This window comes from Gouania willdenowi, chromosome 3 (assembly GCF_900634775.1).
Source record: "Gouania willdenowi chromosome 3, fGouWil2.1, whole genome shotgun sequence".
Lineage (NCBI taxonomy): Eukaryota > Metazoa > Chordata > Actinopteri > Blenniiformes > Gobiesocidae > Gouania > Gouania willdenowi.
Window position 1 is genome coordinate 45,589,376 of NC_041046.1, and position 14,847 is coordinate 45,604,222.

General features: G+C 33.3%; 1 protein-coding gene across 1 annotated transcript; it reads left to right on the forward strand.

The window, feature by feature from the left end:
- Positions 1 to 41: 41 nt before the first annotated feature.
- LOC114461293 (40S ribosomal protein S17) lies at positions 42 to 8,355 on the forward strand. Its single transcript, XM_028443276.1, has 5 exons — positions 42 to 142; positions 1,359 to 1,510; positions 7,044 to 7,149; positions 7,225 to 7,290; positions 8,242 to 8,355. The coding sequence occupies exons 1-5, from the start codon at positions 140 to 142 to the stop codon at positions 8,317 to 8,319; spliced, it is 405 nt and encodes a 134-aa protein (XP_028299077.1). The 5' UTR covers positions 42 to 139; the 3' UTR covers positions 8,320 to 8,355.
- The last annotated feature ends 6,492 nt before the right edge of the window (positions 8,356 to 14,847 follow it).

Below are 14,847 nucleotides of genomic sequence, written 5' to 3' on the forward strand. Positions count from 1 at the left end.
TAACCATAAAACCTTTATTGTAGCATTGTCCTGCAGTTTCACCCTGTAGCCGCTGTGTGTCGCTGTCGCGTGCAGCGTTGTAAAGCATAAACTTCCTGTCCGGCCTCCCCGTTCACTCTCTTCCGCGGTCCAAGCCAACATGGTGGGTACACAGAACAGCTGCTCACTGCACTTTTACACAATCCTCATCAATCCTCGTTGTGTGTACATTAATCTGATGTTTGAAAGCGTTAATCTGCACTTTAATAACAATAAGATGTGTCCGCTGTGGCTTTTTATTTGACATTGATGCTGTAAAGTGAAGAGTTGATGCGGAGCTAACAGCTAAAGGCTATCCCTACTGTTAGCTTAAAAATTCACTTGTTTTATTCAGTTATTGCACATTTATTCACCTTTTATTGTTTTTCTATGGTGTTAAAACTTGAGGGATGTTTGTTGGTTTTGTTTAAACCTTAAAATGACAACGTCGATTGGGAAGATTGGCTAAAGCTAGCATGACTGGTTGCATGTAATCAATGTGTAATAATGGCATAGCCGTAATATAAAACTCTTTAATGCTGTGGACTGTGTATTAAACTGGTTTTGGTGATGTTTGTCAACCCGAGAGCCTCCGTTTAAAATTCAAATGATTAGTGAAGATCACTATTATTTTCCTTAGCTAAGGTATTAATATTTTCACTGACTATTTAAAAAAATATATTTTTATCGGGATTACGTGGAAAGAAAGGACATTATTCTATTAAATGTCTCTATTGATTAACGGTTTATCATTGACTTTTTATGAATTTTGACTCAATTATGTCGGATTTAATTACCCACTGAGTTTCTTTTATTTATTTTTTCTCAAATCGAGATGTATGATATACATCTCTATTTTTAACTCAATAAATCTTACCAGAAAGATAATTTTCGCTTAAATTTGCTGATGCAAAATAGTCAAAAGCACAATTATTAACAAAAAGCTGCACAATATGATGGATGATTAAAACAAAACACTCGAATATATATATTGGAATATGATATACTTTTTAAAATGTAACCACCACACAATTTTAAACAACTATTCGATACTTTCTCAAATATAAATATAATTAAAAATGTCTGAGTTGGTGCATCTTGTCACGTGCCCTATAATAAACTATTGTATATTTGTTGTACAGCATAACAAACGATCAAATACTATTTATAAGAAAAAAATATATCTGGGGTCGACAGAAATTAATATCTAAATCCAAACAATCTGGAATCTTGAGATATTGCCCAGGCCTAATTGATGGTATAGCTTTAGTTTCTGAGATACTGATTATCTCTATGTATCTATCAATGTTTTGAGTTGTTTTTGTCTGGTTTCCTTTCAGGGACGCGTCAGAACAAAGACGGTCAAGAAGGCCGCCAGGGTCATCATCGAGAAATACTACACACGTCTGGGCAATGACTTCCACACCAACAAGAGGGTGTGTGAGGAGATCGCCATCATTCCCAGTAAACCTCTGCGCAACAAGATCGCAGGGTGAGTGTGAATGAGTCTCACACACACACACGGGATTCTGTTCATATTTCAAATCTGATGGAAAATTAATTGAGGATTTTTTTGGACATGTCAGTGTCTGTGAGATATGTTAACCCACAGCTCAGTTTGCAGCAACTAGACATTCCTAATAAATGTTAAATTAAAAAAATGCACAATATAATGTTCTGAATCAAAAAAAAAACAGGACATTATTTTTTTTGAATCCGCACAATGACGAACACTTGTCATGCATGTGTGGGTTAATGTTATTTATTTACTGTACATGCTATTTTACATACAGTGAGTGACTGAATATCTAGCAAACAGACCAATGCGTCTAATTTCGCTCATTATTTTGTTCAAAATCTCCTGCTACGTTTAAACAATCATTTTAGAAACTGTAGAACATTAGTTGGACTTTAAGAGGAAAGCAGCATACAGATGGAAAAAGCTTATATATATATATATATATATATATATATATATATATATATATATAAAATCAACTTTTTAATCATTTTTTTTTAACAAAAAAACATTTAACGTCACTTATGCATAGCATGTAAATGCCTGGTCACTAGGTGTCAGTGTTAAACTACCCATAGGGTCATATAAATCACTTTTCAAATTGCGTTTTTAGAGATATTAAAACATTTTTCAGAAAATAGTGGTTTTTAACTCCTGTGAGGAAACAAAATACAGAAAATCATAATTAAACAAAATGTATGTTAAAAATGTTTTTAAAATGATTAAGATACAATCAAAAGAGAAATATGTTTTACTGACAAACCTTTTTAATTATTCATGTCATATAAAGATGTATGTGAAACATATTTCCCCTCAGGGATCAATTTTTTACTGAATCTGATCAGGTGAATTGATTAAGTTTTAATCAACTTAATTTAAATTAACCTAGTATAAATGATCCTGATGACATCATTCCAGACTGTAATGATTAAACAAAAATAAATGCATCAGTTATTTCACCACTTGGGGTCAGAATATTTACAGTATCAGAAGTTATCAATAATCTACGATGTTTCAGACTCTACAACAACAGAACAACTTTATCCACAGATCTTCTGTAGCTGATGAGATGTTTAAACGCTCTGAGCAGGTGAAGATGATTAATGCTGATGCAGCACTACATCAGAAATAGACTTATCTTCACAGGTACATCAAAGTTAAACGGGCACTGGCGTCTCTGATATTTTAGTTTTAGTGGTGGTTTAGGAAGTGTTTAATGCAGCCAAGATGGGAGGGGGCGGGCAGTGCTCCTAATAAGCGCTTTCCGGAAACATTTCACCATTAAAAGTTATTTTCTTCTCTGTTTCATTCACATTCTGTCCATTTCCACATTCAACAATAGATGCTGTTTTCATTGGTTGATTCTGTTAACTTGGATTTTTTTTGGTTCTTATACTTCACTCCTCAATGACACTTAGCTGGAAGTTGATTCCACTTTATTTTAGTAAAACATACTGGACACTTTTCTAGATATATGTGGTTACTTTTTATTAAGAACTTAACAGAATCAGAATCTGTTAAACTTTGAGTTATACCACTTGTTTTTGATATTGGTGCTTGAATTACAGTTAGTTTACCGTAATTTTCGGGCTATAAAGTGCACCGTTACATGGCCCACATTCCAATAATTAAGCACATTTTTAAGCAAAATCCAAAGACCGCAGCGTAACATAGGTCGCCCTCTATTGGCTGATGAATAGTTGACTTAACTAATGTACCGTAGTTCTGTATGAAGTGAAGAATGACAGTGATTCCAGATATTTTGTTAAATGTTTTAATGTTTTAGTGTCAATTTTAAGTTTTTCTGCAACAATCAGTGGCTGAAATAACAGGTAATTTATTTTATAATAATTTTAAAAGTAGATGTAACAATTTTTTTTAAATAACAATAAATCATAACAACAGGTTACATTTATTCTGTTTTTTTATTTTACATAAATGCTGTACATGAATTAAGTTAACAGTAACATAACCAACTTATCAGATGATAAGTTGGTTATTAAATTCAGAGGGTCCAGCTCTGATAGTGGGGTCTCCTAACCCTCTTCCCCTGGTCAGGGGTTCTGTAACCTTTACTCTACAAGGAACCATTGAACCTCATCTCACCTGGATTAAAGTCCTCCTGGAGCCATAAATACCTTCTCTATGAAGACAATACAGTGGATTACATTATATACAGTTACAATTATATAGAATAATGTTTGATTGGTTTTATATTGATCATGTAAATGGAAACTTAAAAACAGTTTAAAATAAAATAAATAACATTAATAAATAAAACAGTATCTTCAAATTCTTACACATCTCAGTTTACATGAACACAATGTTTATAAAGTAGATTTTTATAGTTAATGTATATGAAAGTCTACAAAAAGTAACATGAATATAATAACACATGATCATGTGATCAACACATGCTAATTACTCATTTCTTGCCACACATAAAACATACATATTTAACCTGTACATTGGTGGTTAAATGAATCTGTTCCCACACTATTAAGAGAAGAGAGAGAGATGCACTATGTGGGACGTGATGAAGCGTTCAGCAGCTCCGTCCAAAATAAGGCCACCATACGTACTCACACAGATGCGACCAGATGAAAATTTCACTCGACCATTTTGGTCGCATTCTCTAGCCCTGGAGTTACTAAAGGATGAGTTCACACAGAATGTATACGCTTATTCAACATTCATACCTCGTGCACTCCAAAGGAGCACATTGGTGTTTATACTTGGAGCATTCACCGTTGCATTACCTGCAGCCATGTTGTGTGAGTGCTCCTCACCTGCAGTGCGGGGGGGGGGAGAGAGAGAGATGCACTCTGTGGGACGTGATGAAGCGCTCCATCCAAAATAAGGTCACCATACGTACTCACACAAATGTGACCAGATGAAATTTTCACTCACACTGAAAAAAATACTCACATATGCGACCATTTTGGTCACAGTCTCGAGCCCTGCAGCTCGGCGGTTTGCTGTACACATGTTAGATTCAACAGAAATGACTTCATCTGCATATCAGTCCATCTCCAGCTTTTTATGGTCAGTTATTACTGGAACCAGACTGATACATACCTTCCTCTGCAGAGTGATTATGTTGAGTTTGGACTGGACGGACGTGACCGCTTGTTAACAAACTAAATGTGGTGATTTATCAACGTTATGTTGTTTTCTTTTCTCCGGTCTATAATGTGCTACTTTTAGGGTAGACGGAGCAGCGATCAGAACAGCCTGGAAAGTGTGTCTCTGTCTCCGGACACCGCCCAGCGCTGGTCGGGTTGCCTGTCTGCCCAAGCCTGCCAGGGAGTAAGGGGGAGCGCCACCGACGTGGCGAGGAGAGGATGGCGGTGGCTGCTCCTCCCGTTGTGGCGCGAGCTCAGCCTGACCGACCTACCCGCCCTCAGAGCACCAATCACTGCTGAGCTAGTCTAATGCGGTGATTTAACAACTCAAAGCAGTTTATATCAAGAGGGAGTCGTAATCTTAAAAGTAAAAAGAACATTCTAATGTTTTGCTACACCAAATTACTCCAAAAATAATGGATGCACACACTTGTGGTATTTGGAAGCTGTTGACGAAGTTTCAGGTCGAACAGACCCAGCACTGAGAGAGATTTGTTCCACACGCGCACAGAAGTTTCTTGCTTTAATGGATAGATTTCTCTCTCTCTCTCACGGAACTTGTTCTCGCAAGTTTAAAAAAATAAAATATATTGTATTTCATACCATTTTGTACTTGTAAAGGTGAAATTTGTAATTATTGATTTGTAGTATTGAGTCGTATCGTCAGTGTACAGCCCTAGCTCAGAAAATCCACCTAATAAACAAAAAGTTAACAGCTTTTAAACATTGAGGCAACCATTGTTGATTTTATATTTCTCTGCTGCAGAAGTGTGAAAATTTGATATTGTCTTGAATCATTAAAGTGAGGGTTTGTCTGTTTTAAACCCTTTTGTAATATAAAAAGAAAAAACTATCGTTTGAGGCTCTATTGTCATTCATTTTAGTTTTAGTTTCCAAAGCGAATCAAAGGCCTTGTTAGTATTTGGCTTTGATTTTGATGATGGAAAGTGATGAGTCATCACTGACCTGCATCGGTCAATTCATAAAAGAATATTTACTCGTATATATGATATCACTAATACTATTAACACTTTTGCCATTGACAAAATAGTCGATGTTTTCCTGTAAAGTACCAACAAATATTTGTGTTCCCGCTGTTTATTTATTAAACATGTTTCATATCTGTTTAAAATGATTTTTACACATGATAGTTTGATTCTTTAGAGTTAAACATTAGTACAAACCAGTGACGTGCCGTGACCACTAGGGTTGGGTAGGCACGTTGCAAATCGAGACCACCAATGACAATTTCATATGTTTCTGCTGTCAAGTGTTAATTCAATTCAAATCAATTTTATTTGGATAAAGCAATTTCCAACAAAGTCATCTCAAGGCACTTATCAAAATATAAAATTCATAATAATAAAGAAAAAACCCAACAAGATCCACATGAACAAGTATTTATCATCTAACAAAATCAACATAAACACCATTAAAGAAACATAAATAATTATTTAATAAAGCCTCCATACTCTCCAACAACATATATCTAATGACACGACAGCACATCTGTTGTTTGTGTTGGAAACACAGAAACATGGAGAAAAAGTCAACAACAAACACTCAGAACATCCTCAGTGAGGAGCATCCACAAAGTCAATCCTTCCTTTTGTTCCATTCACTGTAGAAAGAACCAACAATGTTCTGACCTTATCTTTGCTGAAGCTCTGGTAGCTCAGGTGTTGGTCTCCATCTTTTAAAAAATGTTGTTTTTCCTCAAAACAAAGTTTATTTATCGTCTCTAGCGCTGTCATCCTGACTGTAGTGTTATCCCGCCCAGTAGCTAGAGAACGTAGCAGCAGCCACGCTGGATCAATTCACTAATGCACTGTGAACGTACGTATAGCATTTAGCATAGCACAGTTACGTGCAAAAGCAGCTCTCTACACTGCCTTCACGCGTAAATGGATGTCATATTGGGGACCTGACTGCGCATGCGCAAACACGTAAAATCACGCAATGGGAACAGAAGCAGAAGAGCGATGTGCCTTTGGGAGGGGGCGTGGCCTCCCTCTGCCTTACAGCGGAGCGAGAAAAAAAAAAGACTGTGCAGCTGTTCCAGGAAATAGAGCTGTTTAGTAATTACTTATGATGTGCACAAAATGCAGACACTTTCAAACTTATAGGTACTGTAGGCTATTGGAAATGGAAAAATAAATAATTTATATTTAAAAAATAAAATAAAAAAAAAATTATAATTAAATAATCAAAATATCAATTCACCCTTGGGTAGGCAATGCCTACCTTGCCTACCCTGATGGCACAAACCCTAAAAACAATGGCTCTAACAGATGATCTGATCTGTTACCACAAGTAGCAGCGATGCTTCTGAGAACTTTTGTTGTGACGGTGTTTCCTTAAAGTCTGTGTTTTCTCCTCAGGTATGTGACACACCTGATGAAGCGGATCCAGCGCGGTCCAGTCAGAGGAATCTCCATCAAGCTGCAGGAGGAGGAGAGAGAGAGGAGGGACAACTACGTCCCAGAGGTTTCAAACATTCTATGCTAACGTTAGCATTAGCATGAACATCAACACATGGTCTGATCATCTTTGATTCTACAGATTTCTGCTCTGGACCAGGAGCTCATCGAGGTCGACCCCGACACCAAGGAGATGCTGAAGATGCTGGTAATTGATTAATAAATGAATATTAAGTAGACAAACATGACATAGATTGGTTATATTTCAAACTGATTTATTCTAGTTAAAATGAAGCGTCTTAATAAAGAAAGTAAAGTGTCTTTTATTCTGGAATCAAGGTCCATTCTTGATTCCAGAATAAAAGAGGACCATGGACCACTGGCCAACAGTCCTGTCCATTTTCTCTTTTTTTCTGCAAAATCTAAAAATTAAATGGTGATTTATTATCCTGTTTTTGTGGGTTTTATGAGCTGGAAGCCCAAATTATGTAAAAAATAAATGCTTAAAATCGTTTAAATTGTGGGCCCTGAATCTATAATTTATGAAAGCTTAACTTTTTGAATAGAATTATGGAAACTGTTCCATGATATTAAATTTTTTGGAAAGGGTCTGTATATTTAATATAGTTCTATCTTTTTTAATAGACTGTATATTTCTTACAGCCATTTTGTATGGTTTTCTTTGACCTTTATGATTATTTTTTTCTTTCGTCCTGCTTTAACTCTGATTTTAACAATTGACATATTAAAACATTTAAAAAATTCTTATCATTAATGCTTGTACTTTTAGAATTTCTAACTTTAAACCTTTGTTAGATATTGTGCGTACATTTTTTGTCCCCATCCACTTCTGTTGAAAATTTCAGACATTTTAACCCCTTCATCCCCAGCCATTCTTAGACCAGTTTTAACCTTGTTGCTAATGTTAACCTATTGCTAGGTTAAGTTTGTTAGGTTAATGCAAACGAATGGTTATGCTAATAAGCTAATGCAGTGCGACAACTGCATCCTCTCTTGCATTTTCTTTGAGAAATGCTAATATTTTTAGCTGCATTTCATTTTTATTCTCTTTACTGATACTTTCTTTAAAATGTTTTTTGGTTATTTTGATCATCCTGACTGACTAGTTAATGATATGATTATCTTTGTTTCTCTGCAGGACTTTGGAGGCCTCTCCAACCTCCAGGTCACTCAGCCAACCATCGGCATGAGCTTCAAAACACCCAGAGGGCTGTGATACCATGTGACACTTTGAATAAAGAAGATAAAAGGATTCTGGTTTCTCTTCTTTAGTTTCTCACTGACGGAGCTTTGAACGTAAAGTTAGAATCTCTAAACTATTTTAAATATAATGAACACAACTAAATAACAAAACATTAAGGTACAAAAAATGACAAATCACCCAAAATCAGATATAAGGCTATAGCAAGGCATATTTTTCAAAAATTTCAAAAAATTTAAAAATTGAGTTAGGGCCAACATAAGACCCTAAACACTACTACAAACATAATGCACTTACTTACAATGGGCTAAAAAAGCATTAAGGCACAAAAAATGACAAAAACAATTAATCACCCAAAATAAGAGGTAAGGCTATAGCAAGGCATATTTTTCAAAAATTTCAAAAAATTAAAAAATTGAGTTAGGGCCAGCATAAGACCCTAAACACTACTGCAAATATAATGCACATACTTACAATGGGCTAAAAAAGCATTATGACACAAAAAATGAAAAATCACCCAAAATCAGATATAAGGCTATAGCAAGGCATATTTTTCAAAAATTTCAAAAAATTAAAAAATTGAGTTAGGGCCAGCATAAGACCCTAAACACTACTGCAAATATAATGCACTTACTTACAATGGGCTAAAAAAGCATTAAGGCACAAAAAATGACAAAAACAATAAATCACCCAAAATAAGAAGTAAGGCTATAGCAAGGCATATTTTTCAAAAATTTAAAAAAATTTAAAAATTGAGTTAGGGCCAACATAAGACCCTAAACACTACTGCAAATATAATGCACATACTTACAATGGGCTAAAAATGCATTATGACACAAAAAATGACAAAAATGAAAAATCACCCAAAATCAGAAGTAAGGCTATAGCAAGGCATATTTTTCAAAAATTTCAAAAAATTTAAAAATTGAGTTAGGGCCAGCATAAGACCCTAAACACTCCTGCAAATATAATGCACATAATTACAATGGGCTAAAAATGCATTATGACACAAAAAATGACAAAAATGAAAAATCACCCAAAATCAGATATAAGGCTATAGCAAGGCATATTTTTCAAAAATTTCAAAAAATTGAAAAATTGAGTTAGGGCCAACATAAGACCCTAAACACTCCGGCAAATATAATGCACTTACTTACAATGGGCTAAAAAAGCATTAAGGCACAAAAAATGACAAAAACAATAAATCACCCAAAATAAGAAGTAAGGCTATAGCAAGGCATATTTTTCAAAAATTTAAAAAAATTTAAAAATTGAGTTAGGGCCAACATAAGACCCTAAACACTACTGCAAATATAATGCACATACTTACAAGGGGCTAAAAATGCATTATGACACAAAAAATGACAAAAATGAAAAATCACCCAAAATAAGAGGTAAGGCTATAGTAAGGCATATTTTTCAAAAATTTCAAAAAATTAAAAAATTGAATTAGGGCCAGCATAAGACACTAAACACTACTACAAATATAATGCACTTACTTACAATGGGCTAAAAAAGCATTAAGGCACAAAAAATGACAAAAACAATTAATCACCCAAAATAAGAGGTAAGGCTATAGCAAGGCATATTTTTCAAAAATTTCAAAAAATTTTAAATTTGAGTTAGGGCCAGCATAAGACCCTAAACACTACTGCAAATATAATGCACATACTTACAATTGGCTAAATATGCATTATGACACAAAAAATGACAAAAATGAAAAATCACCCAAAATCAGATATAAGGCTATAGCAAGGCATATTTTTCAAAAATTTCAAAAAATTAAAAAATTGAATTAGGGCCAGCATAATACACTAAACACTACTACAAATATAATGCACTTACTTACAATGGGCTAAAAAAGCATTAAGGCACAAAAAATGACAAAAACAATAAATCACCCAAAATAAGAGGTAAGGCTATAGCAAGGCATATTTTTCAAAAAATTAAAAAATTGAGTTAGGGCCAGCATAAGACCCTAAACACTACTACAAATATAATGCACATACTTACAATGGGCTAAAAAAGCATTAAGGCACAAAAAATGACAAAAACAATAAATCACCCAAAATAAGAGGTAAGGCTATAGCAAGGCATATTTTTCAAAAATTTCAAAAAATGTAAAAATTGAGTTAGGGCCAGCATAAGACCCTAAACACTACTGCAAATATAATGCACATACTTACAATGGGCTAAAAAAGCATTATGACACAAAAAATGAAAAATCACCCAAAATCAGATATAAGGCTATAGCAAGGCATATTTTTCAAAAATTTCAAAAAATAAAAATTGAGTTAGGGCCAGCATAAGACCCTAAACACTACTGCAAATATAATGCACTTACTTACAATGGGCTAAAAAAAGCATTAAGGCACAAAAAATGACAAAAACAATAAATCACCCAAAATAAGAGGTAAGGCTATAGCAAGGCATATTTTTCAAAAATTTAAAAAAATTTAAAAATTGAGTTAGGGCCAACATAAGACCCTAAACACTACTGCAAATATAATGCACATACTTACAATGGGGCTAAAAATGCATTATGACACAAAAAATGACAAAAATGAAAAATCACCCAAAATCAGAAGTAAGGCTATAGCAAGGCATATTTTTCAAAATTTCAAAAAATTTAAAAATTGAGTTAGGGCCAGCATAAGACCCTAAACACTCCTGCAAATATAAATGCACATAATTACAATGGGCCTAAAAAATGCATTATGACACAAAAGAATGACAAAAATGAAAAATCACCCAAAATCAGATATAAGGCTATAGCAAGGCATATTTTTCAAAAATTTCAAAAAAATTGAAAAAATTGAGTTAGGGCCAACATAAGACCCTAAACACTCCGGCAAATATAATGCACTTACTTACAATGGGCTAAAAAAGCATTAAGGCACAAAAAATGACAAAAAACAATAAATCACCCAAAATAAGAAGTAAGGCTATAGCAAGGCATATTTTTCAAAAATTTCAAAAAATTTAAAAATTGAGTTAGGGCCAACATAAGACCCTAAACACTACTGCAAATATAATGCACATACTTACAAGGGGCTAAATATGCATTATGACACAAAAAATGACAAAAATGAAAAATCACCCAAAATCAGATATAAGGCTATAGCAAGGCATATTTTTCAAAAATTTCAAAAAATTAAAAAATTGAGTTAGGGCCAGCATAAGACCCTAAACACTCCTGCAAATATAATTCACTTACATACAATGGGTTAAAAAAGCATTAAGGCACAAAAAATGACAAAAACAATTAATCACCCAAAATAGGAGGTAAGGCTATAGCAAGGCATATTTTTCAAAAATTTCAAAAAATTTAAAAATTGAGTTAGGGCCAACATAAGACCCTAAACACTCCGGCAAATATAATGCACATACTTACAATGGGTTAAAAATGCATTATGACACAAAAAATGACAAAAATGAAAAATCACCCAAAATAAGAGGTAAGGCTATAGCAAGGCATATTTTTCAAAAATTTCAAAAAATTAAAAAATTGAATTAGGGCCAGCATAATACACTAAACACTACTACAAATATAATGCACTTACTTACAATGGGCTAAAAAAGCATTAAGGCACAAAAAATGACAAAAACAATAAATCACCCAAAATAAGAGGTAAGGCTATAGCAAGGCATATTTTTCAAAAATTTCAAAAAATTTAAAATTTGAGTTAGTGCCAGCATAAGACCCTAAACACTACTGCAAATATAATGCACATACTTACAATGGGCTAAAAAAGCATTATGACACAAAAATGACAAAAATGAAAAATCACCCAAATCAGATATAAGGCTATAGCAAGGCATATTTTTCAAAAATTTCAAAAAATTAAAAAATTGAGTTAGGGCCAGCATAAGACCCTAAACACTACTACAAATATAATGCACATACTTACAATGGGCTAAAAAAGCATTAAGGGCACAAAAAAATGACAAAAACAATAAATCACCCAAAATAAGAGGTAAGGCTATAGCAAGGCATATTTTTCAAAAATTTCAAAAAATGTAAAAATTGAGTTAGGGCCAGCATAAGACCCTAAACACTACTGCAAATATAATGCACATACTTACATGGGCTAAAAAGCATTATGACACAAAAAATGACAAAAATGAAAAATCACCCAAAATCAGATATAAGGCTATAGCCAGAGGCATATTTTTCAAAAAGTTTCAAAAAATGTAAAAATTGAGTTAGGGCCAGCATAAGACCCTAAACACTCCTGCAAATATAATGCACTTACTTACAATGGGCTAAAAAAGCATTAAGGCACAAAAAATGACAAAAACAATTAATCACCCAAAATAAGAGGTAAGGCTATAGCAAGGCATATTTTTCAAAAATTTCAAAAAATTTAAAAATTGAGTTAGGGCCAGCATAAGACCCTAAACACTCCTGCAAATATAATGCACATACTTACAATGGGCTAAAAATGCATTATGACACAAAAAATGACAAAAATGAAAAATCACCCAAAATCAGATATAAGGCTATAGCAAGGCATATTTTTCAAAAATTTCAAAAAATTAAAAATTGAGTTAGGGCCAACATAAGACCCTAAACACTACGGCAAATATAATGCACTTACTTACAATGGGCTAAAAAAGCATTAAGGCACAAAAAATGACAAAAACAATAAATCACCCAAAATAAGAAGTAAGGCAAAAGCAAGGCATATTTTTCAAAAATTTCAAAAAATTTAAAAATTGAGTTAGGGCCAACATAAGACCCTAAACACTACTGCAAATATAATGCACTTACTTACAATGGGCTAAAAAAGCATTAGGCACAAAAAATGACAAAAACAATAAATCACCCAAAATAAGAGGTAAGGCTATAGCAAGGCATATTTTTCAAAAATTTCAAAAAATTTAAAAATTGAGTTAGGGCCAACATAAGACCCTAAACACTCCGGCAAATATAATGCACTTACTTACAATGGGCTAAAAAAGCATTAAGGCACAAAAAATGACAAAAACAATAAATCACCCAAAATAAGAAGTAAGGCTATAGCAAGGCATATTTTTCAAAAATTTCAAAAAATTTAAAAATTGAGTTAGGGCCAACATAAGACCCTAAACACTACTGCAAATATAATGCACATACTTACAATGGGCTAAAAATGCATTATGACACAAAAAATGACAAAAATGAAAAATCACCCAAAATAAGAGGTAAGGCTATAGCAAGGCATATTTTTCAAAAATTTCAAAAAATTAAAAAATTGAATTAGGGCCAGCATAAGACACTAAACACTACTACAAATATAATGCACTTACTTACAATGGGCTAAAAAAGCATTAAGGCACAAAAAATGACAAAAACAATTAATCACCCAAAATAAGAGGTAAGGCTAAAGCAAGGCATATTTTTCAAAAATTTCAAAAATATTTAAATTTGAGTAGGGGCCAGCATAAGACCCTAAACACTACTGCAAATATAATGCACATACTTACAATGGGCTAAAAATGCATTATGACACAAAAAATGACAAAAATGAAAAATCACCCAAAATCAGAAGTAAGGCTATAGCAAGGCATATTTTTCAAAAATTTCAAAAAATTAAAAAATTGAGTTAGGGCCAGCATAAGACCCTAAACACTACTACAAATATAATGCACATACTTACAATGGGCTAAAAAAGCATTAAGGCACAAAAAATGACAAAAACAATAAATCACCCAAAATAAGAGGTAAGGCTATAGCAAGGCATATTTTTCAAAAATTTCAAAAAATGTAAAAATTGAGTTAGGGCCAGCATAAGACCCTAAACACTACTGCAAATATAATGCACATACTTACAATGGGCTAAAAAAGCATTATGACACAAAAAATGACAAAAATAAAAGAAATCACCCAAAATCGAGAGTAAGGCTATAGTTAGGCACATTTTTCAAAAATTTCAAAAAAGTGTAAAAATTGAGTTAGGGCCAGCATAAGACCCTAAACACTACCTGCAAATATAATGCACATACTTACAATGGGCTAAAAAAGCATTAGGACACAAAAAATGACAAAAACAAAAAATCACCCAAAATAAGAAGTAAGGCAAAAGCAAGGCATATTTTTCAAAAATTTCAAAAAATTTAAAAATTGAGTTAGGGCCAACATAAGACCCTAAACACTACTGCAAATATAATGCACTTACTTACAATGGGCTAAAAAAGCATTAAGGCACAAAAAATGACAAAAACAATAAATCACCCAAAATAAGAGGTAAGGCTATAGCAAGGCATATTTTTCAAAAATTTCAAAAAATTTAAAAATTGAGTTAGGGCCAACATAAGACCCTAAACACTCCGGCAAATATAATGCACTTACTTACAATGGGCTAAAAAAGCATTAAGGCACAAAAAATGACAAAAACAATAAATCACCCAAAATAAGAAGTAGGCTATAGCAAGGCATATTTTTCAAAAATTTCAAAAAAATTTAAAAATTGAGTTAGGGCCAACATAAGACCCTAAACACTACTGCAAATATAATGCACATACTTACAATGGGCTAAAAATGCATTATGACACAAAAAA